We start from the raw sequence: 21,522 nt of genomic DNA, 5'->3' as shown, positions 1-21,522 counted from the left end.
CAAAGAAAACCACTATGGATGGACAGAAGGATGGACAGACAGATGAACAGACAGAAGCTCCAAATATCATGAAGGCAAAAGTATTCCTAAAGACTAGTGAAAGGATTAATTTTTAATATCAAAACTCTCAAAACAAATATTGCCATTTAGCATTTAGTGATAAAAAGTCAATGTACTTAAAGTTAATTCTTAAAAAGAAGCATGGATGAGTGAGAGCATATAGTAATTAACTGTCTCGCCTCACACTTACAAGGAATTTCCACTTGCTCTAGAGATATGTGTATGAGATACACACACACACACACATGTACATATCTGTATATAAAGAGAGGGGGTGTCACTTACCTCTGTGTCTCTGAACCTGTCTTCATAGTCCAATCTGTCCTTCTCTACAGCCGTCAGTTTTAGCTTCAAGTTAGAGATTTCAGCCATCAGATCCAACTTCTGAGTCTCTAAGGATGTCCTACTCAGAAGCTCCTATTAGAATTTAAGAGATACATTCAAAAGTTGTTTTATTACCAGTAGTCACATACGGATATGTCTCACAACGGCAAAGTGGTTAACTATCCAGTTGGGAAAGATTAATTACTAAATAGATAAAATTTGAAAAAATTATTTGCTTTAACTTTCATTGAGCAGAACTAAACACACACCAGCTTATTGGGGAGACGTATATTATATAGATACATACATACATATACATCATAAGCCTTAAATGCTGCCAAGCCTGATTATAACACTGATGACGACATGTTTGCTAAGCAACAGGCACCATTCTGACATGTTTTAAGTGGTTCGATCCTCAAAACAACCTTATGAAGTAAAAGCTCCTAAAGGTAACTCATGAATTATCCTCATTCAACAAATAAGGAAGGTGAGGAACAGAGGGATTAAGAACTCTCCTCAAGGAAATGGCAGAGATAAGACTCAAACCAAAATAGTCTCCTTCCAGGGTGTCAGAGTGTACCCTATACGTATTATAGGTCCTCTCAAATATGAGCACTGTGTGTGTGTGTGTGTGTGTGTGTGTGTGTGTGTGTGTGTGTCTGTATGTGTACATAAATTACAAGTTGGTTTTTTGGGTGTTTTGTTTTGTTTTTTTTCAGTTAAAGGTACTTACCTTTTTTCCTAATCATGCACTATATGCTCATGGATGGGTGTTAGGAAACCATATGAAAGCATGAAGAAGAACATTAAAATTATCTACAATCCTATCAGTATTTTATTCCAGATTGTAATTACGTGAAGTTTTAAGACCCCGCTACTCTAGGTTTTTGCTTAAACTATGCCGGTGTAAGTGAGTCATGAGATTTACTGCTGCATCAGAGTGAACACTACACGTAAATGTAGCATTTCAAATAGTTGAGCAAGAAAATCGCACCTTGGTGCCAGCTTCTGTACATTACCTGCTGCAGCATTTCTTCTGTGGCGTTCAGCTTCTCCCTGTGCTCTTCAAGACAAAACTCCAAATCTCGAATCTTCTCTCCCTGAGCCTCTACCTGGTCTGTTAACACACTTACCTGTATTGAGAGCAAAATACTGCAATGGATTAGGAAGAATGTGGGTCCCACTGCAAACTTTATTTCTCTAAATAGAAAAAAAAACTGGAATGATGTCACTACTCATTTGGTTGTAAAGGAAAAACCTGTGAATTTGTAAGACAGCGGTCCTTTACACTCCTACTTCAGATGCTTGTTGATCTGAGGACTCCAATTTTTAAGGAGGTTGGGGTGATTGGCAATGTGCGATACCTTATATTTATAGGTTAAAATCATTTCATTTTATGCGAGAGGGCATGTTAACAAATCATCTTTTTCGGGGGGTGGGGTGGAAGAGGGAAATAATACTAGAAATTAAGATAGACGATGGAGTTAATGTCTGAAAGAGAAGGACTATTCAGGTTTGGTACTTCACGAAGAGTAAAGAAAAGGATCCGCAGAACTCAAATTCCATGAGATCTTTCGTGATCACATTGTCTACATATGTGTTCCAATCTAGGATGTAACTCAAAGATCCATAAGGAGATACTGGATTAGTCTTTTATCTTCAGTGGTTATTGAAAATCTGAGTCTTTCCCCAACAATCACCAGCCTAGTAAATACACTGCAAATCATTTAGCTCAATACCAAAAAAAAAAAAATATATATATATATATATACACACACACACATATATTTATGTATATATATGTGTATATATATATGTGTGTGTGTGTATATATATATATACATATATATATATATATATATATATACTCCACTACTCACTTATGTTTTGTTTGTCTCATGGTATCATTTTTAAAATTGAAAAATTAAACATACTCCAAATGAGAAATATGCATATTTATGAATATATATAGTATATATGAAATTATAATATCTGCTGTATATTTAAAAAATCAGATCAAATAAGATGACAGATCAGATCAGAAAATCAGTTTAGATGATACCGTGCCTGCCATCAGAGGAGCCAAGGCGGATTCTAGCTCACTCTAGACTAGGTAAGCAAACCCTGTTCTCCCACAGTACCCACCTCTCCCTGTTGTGTTCAGATGGCCTATGCACTTACTTCTGGTAGCAGTCTGGCTCCTGTAAGCATCTGAATACACCATCCCAATTTAAAATGGTCTTTGTAAATACATCATGAAGAAAGAAGAACATTGTAAAATCACTTGCCTGAAGAACGAGAGATTCTTTATCATTTTCTAAACGGGCTAGCCTTTCTTGATACACCTCTCCATTCCCAGGCAGGTGTCCATTTGTCTGAAAAAAAAAAATAAATAAAATAAAATAATGTGTGTAAGGCTCAACTCTCTTTAAAACTAAACTGCTGTGGGCAAACAAAATTGCATATGTTTTTAATCCAAGGAACCTGAATGGACTTGGGCACAGCTGTTGCTCTCATTAACAGAAAATATGAGATTGCAACTTGGTTCATTTAGCTTAAAATAGGTAAAACAGGCATGTCAGGCATTTAGGCATGTTATCACCAAACTAGACAACTTCTCATCAAGCAGAAAATCATGACCTAAGAGGGGTGGTGGCTACTAATATTTACTGGCAGGTGGATACACACCCAAATCATGCAGAGCTTCACATGTGTGTGATCAGGCACAAAACTCCTATTTCCCCCCAAATGCTCAGTGCCACTAATTCTGGGTGGAGACAGTGGGAATTTCCTGGGACACCCTTCTGTTCTTCCCCTCTCCTCCCCCCAAATTCCAAATCCAGGACTGTAAATGCCTGCTTTACACGGGAGGCAGCGGGGACAGCTCACACAAGGTTCTTCCCTGCTACTCACGTCCAAATCACAGGGCTAGTCTTCCCTCTGTCTTTGAAACCTTTCTTTCTTCCCCTGCAAGCTTTGTAGTCAGTCCACCGTGACTTTCCCTGGCAGCACTGACTAGCCATCCTCATCAGCAACTCACCAATTTCCATCCTGACTTCATTAACTTCTTGTGAGATTGCTTGGTCCTACAATGATGCCCAGCTCCTGCCAGAGCCTGTAAATGGGCATCATCCTACAACCAGAGCACTTGGCCCAGGGCTCTGCTTACATTAGTGCTCACTGTCTTCCCCTCCCTCTGGCACCCATGTCTTTTCTTATCAGATTCCGATGTTTATGCGTGGCATAAATGCCAAAGGAAGTATAGATTGGGGAAGCAAGTCACATTTTTTTTCTCACCAGTCTCATATATGAAAGTCATTAAAGAGGCACATGAAAAGGCTTGCGGAGAACAGACAACACAAAAACGACATTTTGAAATACAGTATGTGTGGTATGTCCCTTGTTATCTCATTTAAATACCTCATAACCATATGATATGTAATCCCAATAGAATTTCTTGATTCCTCATTGAAGTACAACAGAAAGAAAAGCCACGAGAGCTCTAATTGGTTAGATGGGGCCATCCAGAGTTCAATCAAAAAAGCAAATAACTTCAGATTTAGAATCAGAGAAAATACAAACTACAGCCTAAACACCCAGGACCCGGCTAATGTGACATCCATTATTTTCCAGAATTAATTGGTACTATTTTGGTACTATTATTCTACCTTCCCAAATAATGTAGTTTCCAGTACAAATTGTGGGAATAACAAAAGCCATCTGTTGAGGAGAACACACACACACACACACACACACACACACACACACACACACAGGAGCTTTCATAAAAAACGAAATTTCAAGATGTTGCTTCTAAAAACTTAGATGCACTGGATGTATTTCCCATGAGGCAACTAAAGAATCAGAAGCTAATTTAATAAGCCTACAATGTGTACTTAGAATGGATAAAATTTTTAATATCAGCTGCTAGACCACATACCTGCACAATTTACCACAGCATAATTCTGTTCATATTGTAAACTGAAGGACCCAGAATTAAATCACAAGTACTATGAGGAGTCAGATGGAATAGCCTGGAAGACTTTCAACCCTGGGGACCACCATGAAAATGAAATTTATGTAACTTTTTTTTTTTTTTTTTTTTTTTTAGCGTTTACTTATTTTGAGAGAGAGAGCACATGCGTGTGTGCATGCACGTGAGCAGGGGAGGGGCAGAGAGGGGGTCGAGAGAGAGAATCCCCAGTGGGCTCCATACTGTCAGTGAGGAGCCCAACACAGGGCTCAATCTCACGAACCGTAAGATCATGACCTGAGACGAAATCAAGAGTCAGATGATTAAGTGACTGAGCCACTCAGGCGCCCCAAAATTTATGTAATTTCTTGAGGACATTTTTTGGAAAAGAGCCAGGATGTATATAATACATGTCCTCAATCTAAGGAAGTACTCAGACTGGCCCTGTATAGCTTTAAATTTCTCATTCTGATTATGAACACTAGCAGGCAACTGCTTTTAAAGCCCCACACAAGCAAATCTTTATAAACTGATACATTTCATTAGATAGAAAAAAAAAAAAAGGTTTCTGCTCAATGAGGACAAAAAGCAAAAGTCATTATTCCTGCTGACTGAAGGAAATTATAGAAAGATTAGAAGTGTTTCTATAGCAAGTCCTACAAACGTTTTGTGAAGCTACTACATATGATATGGAAAGGAGAAGTTCCAAAATCAGTATCACAAAATTATCTTAAAATCACAATACTAGGGGCACCTGGGTGGCTCAGTTGGTTAAGCGACTCTTAATTTCGGCTCAGGTCATGATCTCCCAGTTTGTGGGACTGAGTCCTGCATCAGGCTCTGCACTGACAGCGTGGAGACTGCTTGGGATTCTCCTTCCCTCTCTGCCCCTCCCCCATTCCTCCCTCTCTCCCTCTCCCTCTCTCTCAAAAGAAATAAACTTAAAAAAATTAAATTATTGGGGCGCCTGGGTGGCGCAGTCGGTTGGGCGTCCGACTTCAGCCAGGTCACGATCTCGCGGTCCGTGAGTTTGAGCCCCGCATCAGGCTCTGGGCTGATGGCTCAGAGCCTGGAGCCTGTTTCCGATTCTGTGTCTCCCTCTCTCTCTGCCCCTCCCCCGTTCATGCTCTGTCTCTCTCTGTCCCAAAAATAAATAAACGTTGAAAAAAAAAAATTAAAAAAAAAAAAATTAAATTACTAAAAATTGACTCACAATGAACATACTCACACTTCTCAAGACTACTGATATTTATGAGTGTTCATAATGCTTGAGTAATCAAAAAAAAAAAAAAAACATTAAAAGTCACTATAGCAAAATGAAGCAAAAGTTAAGGGCCACCAATGGAGTAGTTGCATAATTTTAAAGTCCTGTGTTGATCTATTCAAGTAGGTAAAGGTCTATTTTGTTCACACATTTATTTATATTTCTGCCAATTCTGTTACCTTTGCCTTATAAATGTCAGAGGTAAATTGCATTGGGCAAATATCCTACCACCTCTTTTTTCCCTCCGACTCTCATGCTCTGCCTACCAGACCACTCAAAAGCCAAACATGGCATGCTCTCTCACACACTAATTCTGTTCCTTCTGCATGGACAGTATTTCCCACCCTTTCCTCATCTTTCCTCATTCTTTAAAGTCCAGTTCAATTAGAGCTTTGTCTGTCAAGTCTTCCTTGAATTACCTGTTCACTCACATGCCAGTTACAACATCCAGATGAACCCTCACCACAGCAGGCATCATACTGAATGGACTAGGTTAACCTTGGCTACACATACGTCCCTCTCTTCCAACAAACTGCCATTCTTTGTGAGTATGTCTGTCTTTGCATCTGACATACAATGAGTACGAACCAAATGAGCTGAATGAACAATGAGGGGTGTTCGATAAACATCCGATGAATGAAAGAGAATGAACGCTTGGTTTTAACTTGGCTTTCTTACATCTCAGCAAGTCTTTCATTCATGTTTCCCTACAACCTGGTATGTCCTCCATGGTCAACTTCAAGTCTGTATTGTCTCTTCCGACCATGTTTAGGAGGTGTTGCCAGAGCCTTTTTACTGGACTTTAGTAATTGAGACTATCTTGCATGAACCCCCTTATGTAATGTGTTCTCCAAAGCATAATGTATATACTGCCTCCAACATCTTTCCTTTCTTTCCCTCTGCCAATCTTGGAGGGATTGAGTCTTAACTCCTTCTAAAAGCTCATCATTGGGGCACTTAGGTGGCTCAGTTGGTTAAACATCTGACTTCGGCTCAGGTCATGATCTCACGGTTTGTGGGTTCGAGCCCCATGTCAGGTTCTGTGGTAAGAGCTCAGAGCCTGGAGCCTGCTTCATATTCTGTGTCTCCCTCTCTCTGCCCCTCCCCCACTCATGCACGTGTTCACTCTCTCTCAAAAATAAACATTTTTAAAAAATTTTTTTAAAAAAGCTCATTATTCCACGTATACTTTGGAACCTTAATTTCCTGCTTCTCTGAGACTCACAATGATCACCTCTATCCTTACCATTCTCAATTTCTTCCTCTTAATGAACTATCTTCCATTCTCCTTCTCCAACATCTACCCCAAGGCTTTGTGTCCACCAGTCTACTCACCCCCCCCCATTCCTTTTTGCCTCTACAAATCCATCTTTCAAAGTTCCTACCAATCCAGTTCCTACCCCCTCCTCATATTGTGCCATATTCTCTTCTCCCCCTCCACAGGCTTCCCTTCTGTGTCTGGTCTTGTCCTTCACAATTTAGCTTTTCATCATATTCTGCCATGGATAGTTTATTAGTGATTTTATAACAGCTGGTCACTTATTCTTCCTAACAGTCCCTCAGTGCAAAAATGTCGTACATTTCTTTTGATTCTCCCAAGATTCTTATAAAACCATGAGCACATGGGGCACCTGGGTAGCTCAGTCAGTTAAGCGTCTGACTTTGGCTCAGGTCATGATCTCATGGTTCATGAGTTTGAGCCCCACATTGGGCTCTGTGCTGACAGCTCAGAGCCTGGAGCCTGCTTCGGATTCTGTGTCTCCCTCTCTCTCTGCCACTCCCCTGCTCATGCTCTGTCTGTCTCTATCAAAAAGTAAACAATAAAACATTTCTTTAAATTTTTTTATTTTTTAGGGGCGCCTGGGTGGCGCAGTCGGTTAAACGTCCGACTTCAGCCAGGTCACGATCTCGCGGTCCGTGAGTTCGAGCCCCGCGTCAGGCTCTGGGCTGATGGCTCAGAGCCTGGAGCCTGTTTCCGATTCTGTGTCTCCCTCTCTCTCTGCCCCTCCCCCGTTCATGCTCTGTCTCTCTCTGTCCCAAAAATAAATAAACGTTGAAAAAAAAAATTTAAAAAAAAAAAATTTTTATTTTTTAAAATTTACATCCAAATTAGTTAGCATATAATAAAACATTTTTTAAAAATTAAAAAAAATCGTAGCATATAATTAAAAACATATTTAGTATAAACCCCTGTTGAGTCAATTGGGCATCCAGAGCATTGAACACCAGCCCAAATTACCTTACTCAAAATCCCAGAGATGCCTTCAGAATAACTCTTTCTACTTTAACTCATGATGCAACCCTTTACTGACTACATTTAGTCCACCTGAAAGTTTAAGTCAAACTTGGAATCAACGTGGGGGTTTCAATACCATATCCAGCTAGCAGTGCGTGTGGAGGCGGGTGTGGGACACTCGGGAGGCAAGGGCAGGGGATCCAGCGGGACTGTAATAAGGATACTTTAATCAAGGAATTCATGGTGTTTGCCAGATTTTCCTGGCATGATGAGGGGAAAATGTCTGAAAAGTTCTATTTCTTACAGAATTATGAGATCTTAGAGTTAGTCAGGAACCACACCTGGGAATATGAATTGCCTGAATTCACATGGCAGGTGCTACAAATAACATTAGAGTCACAATATACCTCACCCATCACCACCTAAATAGAAGTTCTTCTTTTTAGTATTAATTTCCTTTTTTAAAAAGTTTATTTATTTTGAGTGAGTGAGAAAGAGAGCACAAGCAGGGGAGGGGCAGAGAGAGAATCCCAAGCAGGCCCGTGCTGTAGGCTCAAGAGTCCAATGTGGGGCTCAAACTCACAGACCTGAGATCATGAGATCATGATCTGAGCTGAAATCAAGAGTTGGACACTGAACTGACTGAGCCACCCAGGTACCCCTAATTTTCTTTTAATTATCAAATACATACACAATCAAGTATAAAGATATAATAAATGTTAGCATCTTGTCTCATGTGCCTCCCTTTCAAAAAATGTTTTATTATACAAAATTTTCAATATATATATAAAAATAGAGACTAGCATGATGAAACTTTATATGCCCATCACACAGTACCAACAGGTATTATTTCAAAGTAGACAAGAACATTTTGCCCATTATTTTTCTGAAAGCATCATACTGTGTTTTCCTTTAATTTTCTTAGTTTTGTTGGTTTGCATTAGTCTACAGTTGTCTCCCTTTTCTCCCCAAACTTCATTTTGCTTTGTTCTTTCCTAAGCTCTGTTGTCCTGTCTAAATCCAAAATCAACACACAAGTAGTGATTTGACACAATTATAGTTACTTACATTGTAGCACAGAATTCATTTTGAATATAACATTCCCAAAACACGACGGGGAGTAGCTAAATTAAAATGGGGAAAAGAACATCGGCTCAATTTTATAAGGACAACAAATGTTAAGAAATAGAGTAGTACTATAACATACACACACGCAGCAGCCCCCCTCCAACATATACATACTATCCATCGAGGTCAACATACTTACTTTGAAAATTAGTTTTAAAAACTGCCATACAGTTTTTGATTTCATGATTACATTTTTAAAAATTCAGTATCAAAGAGTACCTAGGTGGCTCATTCAGTCGAGCGTCGACTTCAGCTCAGGTCATGATCTCACAGTTCGTGGGTTCGAGCCCCGTATCAGGCTCTCTGCTGTCGGTACAGAGCCTGGAACCTACTTCAGATCCTCTGTCCCCCGCTTTCTGCCCCTCCCTCTCTCTCTCTCTCTCTCTCTCTCTCACTCAAAAATAAACATTTAAAAAAAAAATTCAGGATCAAGAAAGAAAAAGGAAGGCACAGCCCACTAAAGCTCTTCTAATTAAATGTTATCTCCAGCTACCAAAGGAAACATCTCACACAAGGGCCTCATGCCTCCTAATCAGTTGCATGCAGACATTCTCTACTGCTGCATGCATACATTCTTTGCCTGCTCTCTACGAGACACTCTCGTAGAATAGACTGAGAAAGACCTGAAAGCCATGAACATCACAGTCAACGTTTCACCGGGGTTCAACAGCACAAGAAGGCATCTCCCACACTACCGTCCATAGAATCAAAGAATATATCAACAACGTTAGAAATCATGCCACCAGGCTGCAGGACTCTGCTCCCTTTCCTCTCACCAAATATGATGGAATGAGGGTGGTGAGGCTTCATCCTTGTGCTGTAATTATCTCGGGGCAACACCACTGCCATTCGGGGCCACTGGAGCATCCCGTCTGGTTGGCTGGCTCCCCTTTTACTATCTACTGTACCTCTGACTTGGTCAGTCTTGAAACATTCCATCTATTTTTCCCTCTGAAGATTCTGCTGTGGCTCTAAAAAGGAAATACGATGCCAAGGCAACAGGGACAACCTCTTCGGAAAGCCCTCTATTCCAAAATCTCATCTCTGCTCAAAAAAGGAAACCAAAGGGAGAAATCAATCTCATATACACTTCATCACACCCAAAAAGCCCAATCATGACCCTCTTCCAGGAAAGACATCAGTTTCTTCAGTGTTGTCAGGAAGTTCATCAAAGACAGAAGCTCAGAATAAGCCTGAATACACTCTGTACTTTCCAAGACTGCAGATGTGGTCAAAAATCAGACTACGGCTTTTACTTCTACGTTTTAATTTTCTCAGTACTTGTCTTCCAGAGACAAAACATCTTCTTAACTCGACAGCCAACTGGAGCAAAATCCAGTGCTCTGGGGTGAGACAAACCACAGCGGTAGGCTAGCTTCTAAGATCCACGACTCCAAAAACAGAGCTACATCTCAAATACTTGCAAGAACAGCAGATGCCAAGCGCTTTCATCTGCTGTTCTCATTAGAAACATCTGGAGGGAGCCTCCCTTGAAGTATCTGGGTATCTCTGTTGCCAAAATATCAAGTGCCAAGATACACTGGCTAGCCCATGATGCAACTAATGCATGCACAGCTCCTTATTTGTGCAGCCACGGCCAGCACAGGGTGAGTGAGATGGATTTCTTTAGTGTCTTCCGAAAGATTCTTTTAGACACCTCACTTGAGTAGGGAAGACGGGCACTGGCCCTTCCTCACTTTGTTTTCATGTGCATCACTATGCTCAAAGTAGGGAGAGGGGTTTATGTGGAGACTACGTTATCCCGGTCCCAAGAATATGCCAAAGCCCTCTGAGTTACAGAAGGATGAAGAATAGAAGATGAAGGCCTAGAAGCTAAGGCCCAGCTCCTACTCTAGTAGGAGAATTATTCATTCATTCATTCAACATTATTCATTCATTTATTCAACATTTGCTGAAAACCAGCTATGTGACCGGATGCAGATACAGCAAGAGAATCTTCTACTTTGAGAAGGGCTAACATGAGATGAAGAAAAAATACTGTCCCTATTTTCCTTGCCACTTCCTCTTTCTTTGCTCACTTTCATGAAATAACAGACAAGTCTCTTTCCATTCAATCCTAACCAACATCGGTGGCCAGGGTTTTCATTCAAAGTGCATCTCTCACTTATCACACTGCACTGGCTTCCTTCAAGAATTCTGCTGACTCGGTCCACTTGCTTTCCTCTGCCTGTGGACACTTTTCATGGGAGTTTATCAGAAGCCTGGTATCAGAGGGGAAGAGCAGCTTTAACTTTAGCTAGGATGTCTCAGCGAGATGCTGCATAACTCAGAGAATTGTGACCACATACCGAATACAATCTGAATGTGCCTTGTTTACCAAGGCTTGAAAAAACATCCCCCAGAGGCACACATGAAAAGAGAAGCTGGCCAGAGAGCAGCGGGGGATCCAAGGATGGCAGCGTTGCAATGGGTCACGGAGCTGAGCATCAGGGACCTGGGGAGAATAGCCAGCAGCCCTGGACAGAACATGCCCCACATCTGAACTCTTTAAATAATGTGTGTTTTTATTTACTTCTTTTATTTTTTTTAATTCATTTTGAGACAGAAACAGTGTGAGTGGGGGAAGGGCAGGAAGAGAGAGAGAGAGAGAGAGAGAGAGAGAGAAAATCCCAAGCAGGCTCCGCACCACCTCCAGCACAGAGACCAACGTGGGGCTCGAAACTCACAAAACTAGGAGATCATGACCTGAGCCGAAACCAAGAGTCAGAGCCTTAAACGACTGAGCCACCCAGGTACCCCCACGAGTGTTTCTATTTTTCTGAAACCGGTTACACAAATTTTCTTAAAAGGTACACTCAGAATTAATACTGCCTTTTTTTAAATGTAGGATTAAGACAGAAACGTACTGCGGTGATTTCTCAGGTCAGAAGCAGTGCACTTCTCCTTACTTATCTCATGGGCCATGACGCCTGACTTGGAGTTCTGCCAGCCACATTTTCACTAGCTTTGTTGAAAACTACATTTTTGTAACTTCTGCTGATTTTGAGAATGCCTCCTATTAAAACTGTCAAATAACCGGACACTTTTGGGACTGCATGACCTGATCAAGGTCACGATCCTCAACTGTGTCTACTGGAGAAAGCACTATAAGAATTCTCTCGGCAACTCACTGAGTTAGACCTAAAGTAAACAGAAACTAATTGCTTGGCTCAAACAGTTCGACATATTTTTTCTGTTTGCCCTCTTAAACTTGGAGCTTGATAAAGCATGTAATTCTCCATCAATATTTGTATTAACGTGATAATATTTCACAATCAAAACAGAATTCTACCTCAGTAATTGAACAAACACGGCATATTCAATAGATTTGTTTTTTACCACAGAGAGGAACTTCTGAGTCTTAAAAGAAAATTGTTCATGTTTAGAAGGCTACAGCTATAGCTATCTTCTTGAAACAAATTCATTCTTATGGATTTAATATCCCTTCATCAGTAACAAACTACTAGGGTTACTATTTTCTCTTTTTTCTTATCCAGCTTCTGATCATAAACAATTAAATAGGTGGTAGAAATTAGCAGAGAAGGAATAACCAGCATCCTACAGGAAACCAGGGGATCTCCCTGGCCCAGGCAAGGTAATAATTAGAAGTGCCAATGCCCAGTTGCACTGAGAAGATTAGTATTACTCTTCAGTATGTGGACTCCCAAGTTGGCTATCATGAAACCTAAATGAAATCTTAATTATGTAACCAGTAATAAGTGCTTCTAAAATATCGTGGCAACTTCTCCACAGTCTGTACTTCTGTCAGAGAGATGTCTGTACTTCTGTCAAAAAAGTGAACCACAGGGGTGCCTAGGTGGCTCAGTCGGTTAAGCACCCAACTTTGTCTCAGGTCAGGATCTTACCATTCATGAGTTCGAGCCCCACATCAGGCTCTGTGTTGACAGCTCAGAGCCTAGAGCATGCTGCAGATTCTGCCTCCTTCTCTCTGCCCCTCCCCCTCCCCTCTCACTCACTCTCTCTCTCTCTCTCCGCCCCCCCCCCCAAAAAAGTGAATTATGTATGAGTAATGTGTAACCTAACTCTCCTAGTAATTGGAGCCAACCCTCTCTTGGCCTCTTTGCAAAGGGACCCCGTGGTTTTCCCTCTACTCGCTACAATCTACTCTGTGGTATTACCTTTTTTGACTAATCATCCACCAGGTTCACTGACAAGCACTCATAAATTAATTCAAGGGACTCACAACCCCATGTGGCAGAAACTACCATTCCCTCATTTTACAAATGAGGAAACTGACACAAAGAGCTTTTAAAAAATTGCCCCAAATCATACAAGCTTCTAAGGGTCAGAGCCAAAATAAAAATTCAGATCTGGGGGCGCCTGGGTGGCACAGTCGGTTAAGCGTCCGACTTCAGCCAGGTCACGATCTCGCGGTCCCTGAGTTCGAGCCCCGCATCGGGCTCTGGGCTGATGGCTCAGAGCCTGGAGCCTGTTTCCGATTCTGTGTCTCCCTCTCTCTCTGCCCCTCCCCCGTTCATGCTCTGTCTCTCTCTGTCCCAAAAATAAATAAACGTTGGAAAAAAAAAAAAAAATTCAGATCTGTGGTCTCCAGCACCAGCATCTGAAAATGCCAAAATACCATCCAACCCCCAATTTTATCACCCTATTAATGTTTTTGTTTTTGGTGGTAGTACAATACACACATAAAATGTATCATTTTTACCATTTTTAAGTGTATAACCTACAAAACGAACACATTTCCTGTCTTCTCCTTTGAGTATTTTTAGCGGTATTCTTTAGGTTTTATTTGTTCAACACATATTAACACCATGGTATTTACCATTGTGTTCAGGGAAAGGGCACGTCGGCCACACCACCAGCTTTTGAGACGGATGCCTAGAAAGAGGCCTCATTGTTCAAATGAATAAGAGCACCATTTAAAGTCCAATTCTACAGTTTAACTCGAGCACAGGCACTGAAATGACCACCACACACCACTAGATGGCACTTCATATCAAATACTGCTACAGAGCTCCGCTGCTTTTGGAGGCGTCTATGCACCCTACTTCCTATTTAGAACTGCTACTGGGTCCTTTAACAGTGAACTTCCCATTATTACTGAGAAAGCATCTATCACGCGCAAGGTTCTTTCCCTTATAGGACTCTTTGTTTTAGGCCACGGCACGTCATCCAAGCAAAATTTGAAAGCTAGCCCACATTTATGGGCAAAATCAGGAGGTGAACTCCTGGGACCCGTGAAATGTACACTAACAGTACTTTTTAAAAAATTACCCTTAAAGAGAATTAGGATCCATTAAGGGATAAAACCACAGCAAACCTGCTGCCCTATACTGTTTTTTTTTCGTGTTCGAATCCACTATTTTATGTTCTAAATTTTGAAATAAGCAACAAAAGACTCACAGAATGGGATTTGTAACGTGCAGACACCTACCATTTGACTCTGAAGCCATTCGACGAGTGTTTCCGCTGTTGAATCTGGGATCTGGCACCTCAAACCTTCCTTCTCATCTGTGTCCATCATCTCTAACAACCCACGCAGGTCTTCTACAAGGTGCAGAGCTCGCAGGCTTCCCATGAACGGGGAGGTGGGAGACTGGCAATCAAAAATTCCATTGGAATATTCCAAGGCCTTAGAACCTAGGTTAAAAAAAAAAAAAAAAAATCACAGAGAGCAACAGGATTTATCTAAACAGGATTTAGATAATAGACCAAAGCAAGTCAGGTCACAGTGAGGAATAATCAAAACAAGCAACAAGAAAAAGAAAATAATTCAGTCATGAAAATCTTTCCAAGTCATAGATTCTTGGTAGAAAAATAAAACCATATAATTGATGGTAAATATCAATCATCAAATACCTAATAGAGAGGCCAATTGTGTAGTATGGTAAGAATGTGATGGGCTTTGGTGAAGGATGTGCTGACCTCATGGAAATAAGGTACCTTCTGCTAAGAAGGTAGCAGATCAGCTGAAAATATAAATTTTAAGTTTCATAAAGTCTTGAAATTCCCTGCAGAGAAGTTGCACATTGAGGTGGAAATTGCATAGCATAATGTCAAGTGTAACAGGGCCAGCTCCCAGTTAATTTACCAGAATTTAAACTTTGGGGGAGTTCAATGAATTACATATACATTTGTGTATAAATGCATGAGCCTGTGTGTATAAACATTTTCTCCCATGATTTTGTTTGCAGCCTAACATCAAATACTCTTGCTAATATCAGCTTTAAAAAGTTTTACAGTCATTTTTGTTTCCTATTACTTATAAGGGAAAGCATTCTACTACTTAAAAACCACATAACGAACCCACAGCCCATTCTGAAAGCATGCATATATATCCTCTTCATCTCTTTGATTTTTATTTCCTGGTCTATCAACTATACATACTAGCTTTATACTTAAGTATCAATAATTACTATATTTAGGCTATCACCATATTAATCTGAAGGTCTTCTAATTGGAAGAAAACTGTGAACCAATGTGTAAATTCTCTCTCCAGTGGCTATACAGCTTGATCAATTCCAACGGTAGGGAGAGGAATTCTCTTTCAGTTAGTCCATCCCACCAACATTGCTCAATACTGGACCAAATGATTTGGACCCAAACCTGCGTTGAACCACAATAAGGGTAACCATTGATATGCTAGGCCCACTGCTAAATGCTTCACATAACCCTCTGAATCAATCTCCTCCAGAACCATGTAAGGCTGAGAAGAGAATCCAGAAAAATATACATTGAGGAGAGTCTGTCAGGGAAATGGAGGAACAGGAAAGCATTCAAAAGATAACAGGCTATAATGTCCTATTCCAGCAGTTTTAAGCATTATGATCACCTGATTAATATTATTAAAAACAGATGTGCCCACACTGACCCTCCATTCTGTTAAGTCTCCATCACAAAACAGGCGGGGATGGAGGAGAGAGGCATATTTAGAAAAACTCCTCAAATATTTGTAGTCTTATCTCCCCCCTCCCTCCTACCTGAGGAGGAGAACTACCGATGTTAATTTGAGAACATAAACCAGGTTCTACCCACAAAGCTACTTGACGGACTCATTGTGAGGTAGGACCTGGAAAATTTGATTTTCTTAAGAACGCTAATGTTGGTCCTCAAGCCCTGCCAGAGCTAAGGTACAAACACATTCATCTAGTGGAGTATGTAAAATATAAAGCCTCCACTACTGTCCTAGAAATACCACTTCTCTTGACTTGAGTTCTACTAAGAGTATAAGGTTATAACCTCTGGTAACAGTTTACAAATGGTTCTGGTTATATTTTTTGAAATTGTGACAAAGAAAGACATTTAGCAGTCCTTCAACTGTTTGACAGTATATATCATGCCCTGAACAAGAATATACTTTTCTAGGTTAAACTTAACCAGTTCCTTCCTTGCCAGATATGACTGTCAAACTCTTTACCTTCGTGGTCACCTCCTCCTCTAGGTAAGGTTTACCAATAACCTCTTTGAAACTGATATTCCAAGCACTGAATACACTATTCAAGATGTAGTCTAATCTACAAAGGAGGTCAACATGAAATCTGGTCTCCGGGATATACAAAGGAGGCCAAAGTGTGACCTGCCACTTCCCTCAAGAGAAGACCCTCTGACAAGAAAACACACTTGGTTTCTCTGAACCACTAAAACAGAGCAGGGTCAAATTTATGTCCAGAAAAGTAAGCAACAGGGGCCAAGACAGCTCGAACTGAGAAGCGGTAGAGGCCAAATTCCACTTTGACCCTGACCTACCTACCCACTTGCCCATTCAACCTTCTCTTCATTACACTAAGTTCCTAAATACATAAATGTATTTCTCCTGTGACAAAATACAAAATGTGACATGAGACCTTAGGTAGCCACTACCCCTGGAAGACCACAAGGGACTGAAAATGTTCACCTGCTAGTCAGTCTCCTTGGTCATGAAGAGAAAACAAGGAGGCAATGGTCTACACTGTTTTTGCTCCATCTCCATAATAGAGAATTGCTGAAGGTTCTTAACAAGGGAGTAATACAACCAGATGTGTGTTTCATAAAGGACATTCTGGTGGTCCAGAGAATGACGGACTAGAGCGAGAAAGCAAGAGCCTCAAGAACATCAAGTGTGAGGGTTACTTGGATAAAGCCAGACAGTGGTAAGCACAGACAAGACAGGTTTTAGAGAGGATAAAAGGGAACGGCAGAAAGGAGGTAGAATGGATAGAACTTGACTTAAATAGGGACAATGAGGGACAAAGGTCTAGAATGACTTAAATTTCTATTTAGGAAACTGCGTGGATGGAAGGTTATGAAATTAGACAAGATAAAGACTACTAGAGGGGCTTCTGAGGAAAGATAATGAGCTCAAAGTTGTACATGATGACACGGATGTGCATATAGGCTATTTCAAAGGAGTACCTGATTGGCAGTTAGAGACCTGAAGCTTAGTAGAGAACTGAGAAAGCAAATACAAAGTGAGAGTCATTGGTGGGAAAGTGATCAGGGAACAGATCAGAACATCCGTGGATACAGGGTAGAGCAGTATCCCCCAAAGTGTGGTCCACAGACTACCTGCACAAAAATCACATGAGATGCTGTTTCTTTATCCTTGAGTCAGAAACCTAGGATGGAAATGGAATTTCGCATTTTAAAATAAAATGTATAAAATGGAGAAGAGGGACCAAGATGCAACTATGTGGAATCTAAAGGCAGTCAATACATGAAAATAAGCAAGTGGAAAGGGAATAAAAGTGTTGTAATGAAAAAGCCAAGAGCGCAGAGTCAATGTGGTGACGCCACCTTTCAGAGGACGCAGATTACCTGCTATAATCCCGTCCATCTGCTCCAGCGCCGCAGCCAGCATGTCACTTGCATCACTCATCATGTTGTTATCTGTCAAGGGCAAATTCCAACCTAGAGCTGAAAAAGCAATGATGTCGCCATTACATCCTTTATGTGACACGTGCTTCCTGGAGGGTATGGTAACTCAACTTCAAATTGCAACCCCACCTAGATGTCAAACACGGAGAGAGAGCTTCTGAAATGGCAGAGCTGAATGACCTGGCTCGCTTAACATGCTGTGGCCCACCGTCTACCGTCCTGCAAGAGCACATGCTCCATTAGGTAATAAAATAAGGAAGTTTCAGTTCTTGCACTCAAGGTGTTTAACAGCCAGTAGAATGGTTTCCATGCTATACTCTACAGAGCTCTAAGTCTCTGTGAAAAGCGTTGAAGACACTGATGGAAACTTCCTGAGGGGCCATCAGCAATGCTCAGTGGACAGATTTTTTTCTCCCTGCACCAGCGCCACCCAATTTCTGCTCTTCCAATTTTGGTCTCCCCACCCCCACCCCACCCCCACCCCTCCCCCGTATAAGGATTTACCGTAAGACGTGCCTACGAGAAGAGTTTATTAGCATATACACTAAACACACTTGCACACACCTACTGGGATTTTGTAATATAACAACAGCTACCATGTACTGAGTGCCTACAGTGGTCCCTATACATTTACATAAATTACTCATAATCCTTAATCATGACAACAACTCTATGAAATGAATAAACTTGTCTCCATTAGATAGATAATATCAAACATGTCTGTTGATTTTTGCAACAGAAACACAGCCAATATAGAGCAAAGACCAGGTTTTAATCTAGGTCTTATATAATATATATTAAATTTCTGTTTATCTGAGTCTATCTGAAAAATAGGTTTATGCTGAAATTATGCCACAATCTACTCATTCTTTTACCTGTGAAAAAATATAATTGAAATTATCTTGGCAAAAAATTTGATTATTAACAAGAAAAAGTCAAGACTATGTGATTTCCAATATTAATTAATGCACTTCAGATACTAGACTAAGCACCCATGTAAATTCTCCCAAAAGGCCTAAATAAAGCAATAATTTGCTTATCTGCAATAAATATTTATAAATGCTTATTCTCAACCTCTATACTTAACATGTAGTAGCAGCCTACTACTACATGTAAAATAGCTAATAAAAATGTATACAACATTGCAAAGGTAGTATGTGATAAAAGGGAAAAATGGAGCAGGAAAAATGGAAAGGTTTGCAAATTAAATAGGGTAATCTGAGAGAATGATGGATGCAAATGCCAAGACGTCTTTAACAAATTAAAAGTAGTCATGTATAGGGGCTCCTGGGTGGTTCAGTCGGTTAAGCGTCCAACTTCAGCTCAGGTCGTAATCTCACAGTTCATGGGTTTCAAGCCCCGCATTGGGCTCTGTGCTGCCAGCTCAGAGCCTGGAGCCTGCTTCAGATTCTGTGTCTCCCTCTCTCTCTGCCCCTCCCCCGTTCGCATTCTGTCTCTGTCTCTCAAAAATAATAAATGTTAAAAAAAAAATTAAAAAGAAAAGTAGTCATGAATAGATGGTCTAGTTCAATGGTATTTAAAGTATATAATTTCTACACATCAATTAAAAAAAGGAAGCAGGTTGACACGAACAGACGTATAACAGAATACACCTTCAGCTAATAAACATAGGAAGAGGCTTAATGTCATTAGTACAAGGAATTTTAGACAAACAATGTGATACCATTTTATTCCCACTCAACTGGTTTAAAAAAACAACAAACTGACACTGCCAAATATTACAGAAAATGTAGCCTCACAGAGTCTCTTACGGAATGGCGGTAGGAATGTGAAATGGCTTAGCAACTTTATGAATAACAGTTTGGCATTATCATCTACAATTAAATGCATTAATTTTCAATCTAACAATATTTACTCTGAAGTACATAATGATGAACATACAAAAATGTTCATAGGACTGAAAATGTGGACACAAACCAAATGTCCAACACAAGAGGAGATGAATAAACTGGTATATTTACACAATGGAATTACATACAGCTGTCAAAACAAACCAAAGTAATATATGTCTAGTATGATTAAATCTATATAGTATAATAGCAAATTATAAGTCTCCAATAAATTCAGCAAAATTTTTGTAAGTTAAAACAATACAAATATAAATAGATTTTAGAAATACATACAGATTCAACATAACTATACAAAAAGAAAAGAAGAAATGGCAACATGAAATTCAGGATGGTGGATAACTCAAGTCAGGGATATTGGGCGATAGAGGGGATAGACTGAGAAGAAGAGTTATATAGATGAATAAAGGTTACTGCCAAGTTTTTGAGTTAGGTAATAGATTCAGAAGAGTGCTTAGTACATCACTAAAAATGACAAAATGGCAATTTCACTTCTGATAATGTGGAATAGACTTTATTGGACAAACCTTCCCACAAATAGCAATACAAAACACTGGATAAAATATAAAAACAGTTTTGAAGAAACTGGAGAGCAAACACAAGCTGGTAGAAACTGGAGGGAATTCAGCTCTTGAGTAAAGGGAACCATAATACATGAGATACACATTTATATATCTTTTTGGGATACAGAGTAGATCCTAGCTATCAAAACCTTATTGGCTCAAAGGAAAGAAGGGGGTAAACTTCTTAATACTAATTCATGGTAGGCTATGCTAAGAATATATGATATAATCCATTAAAATTACACACTACAGAGATATAAGTAAAAAGCCAATTGGGTTAGTGAAATGGAATACTAAGAAAATCGTCAATCCAAAAGTAGGGCAGTTATGGTGGGACAATAAACAGATGGGAGAAATAGAAATCAAATGGTAAGATGGTAGATTTAAATTCAATCATATAAATAATTACATTAAATATAAACAGAATGAACACTATTGAAAGCCAGAGATGATCAGACTGGCTAAAAAGAAAAAAGAAAAGAAAAAAAAAAAAAAAAGACAAACCTAACTATATGCGGTTAATAGAGATGTACTTTAAATATAAAGAAATATAAAGTAAAAGGATGAAAAATGAAGTATCATATATATATAGTAAGCCTAATAAAGCAGGAGTGACTATATTAATATAAGAAAAATAGCTTTCAACAAAGAAGTATCACTAGAAAGAGATATTTATAACGATGAGTCAATTCATCAGGAAGTCGTAACAATCACAAATATTTTTGCAACTAATAACAGAACTTCCAAATACATACGGCAGAACCCAACAAAATTAAAGAAGAATTACATAAATTAAGTCATTCGTATTTGATGTAATTGTTGATATGGTTAGATGTAAGTGTACAGTCCTGTCCTTTTTGTTTGTCCCACCTGTCATTTGTTCTTCCTTTTCAACCCTCTTTTGGAATGGCAAAGGTAGGGGGAAAAATCCAGTAATAACATAGAAGACTTGAACAATATAATCAACCATCCTTACCTAAATCAATTTATACTAAAAAAAAAAAAAATCAAAATGCAGAATATACATTCTTTTCAAATCCACTATATTCATCAGGATGGGCCATATATGCAAGGCCACAAAGTAAGTCTCAAAAAATTCCAGTTGGACTTCAAAGGACTACACAGAAGAGTTAAGAACAGCAAACTGAAGTGGGACTAATGTTAAAATAGAATTTCCATATTTATTAAAATTCTGACTTGCCCATGGCTGGAGTTATTTTAGAGGCAGCCCAATTTAATGAGCATCTGTGTTGATAAAACTATGTCAACTT

At 39.7% G+C, this 21,522-nt stretch overlaps 1 protein-coding gene across 30 annotated transcripts in view; it reads right to left on the bottom strand.

Annotated features, from left to right (window-relative positions):
• The window catches only part of PPFIBP1 (PPFIA binding protein 1), a 173,431-nt gene that overhangs the window by 45,065 nt on the left and 106,844 nt on the right, over window positions 1-21,522 (bottom strand). For all 30 annotated transcript variants that reach the window (XM_045464428.1, XM_045464413.1, XM_045464422.1 and 27 more), the window contains 5 exons: window positions 17,761-17,859; window positions 14,402-14,607; window positions 2,676-2,762; window positions 1,407-1,520; window positions 346-477 (listed from right to left, as the gene is read on the bottom strand). In XM_045464428.1, the coding sequence (XP_045320384.1) occupies window positions 346-477; window positions 1,407-1,520; window positions 2,676-2,762; window positions 14,402-14,607; window positions 17,761-17,824 (603 nt within the window). In that variant the 5' untranslated portion in view covers window positions 17,825-17,859. The remainder of the gene's footprint in view (window positions 1-345; window positions 478-1,406; window positions 1,521-2,675; window positions 2,763-14,401; window positions 14,608-17,760; window positions 17,860-21,522) is intronic.

Source organism: Leopardus geoffroyi, chromosome B4 (genome assembly GCF_018350155.1).
Source record: "Leopardus geoffroyi isolate Oge1 chromosome B4, O.geoffroyi_Oge1_pat1.0, whole genome shotgun sequence".
In the NCBI taxonomy this organism is placed as follows: Eukaryota; Metazoa; Chordata; class Mammalia; order Carnivora; family Felidae; genus Leopardus; species Leopardus geoffroyi.
Note: the sequence above shows the minus strand (reverse complement) of the source record. Positions and strands in the feature narration are given on the sequence as shown.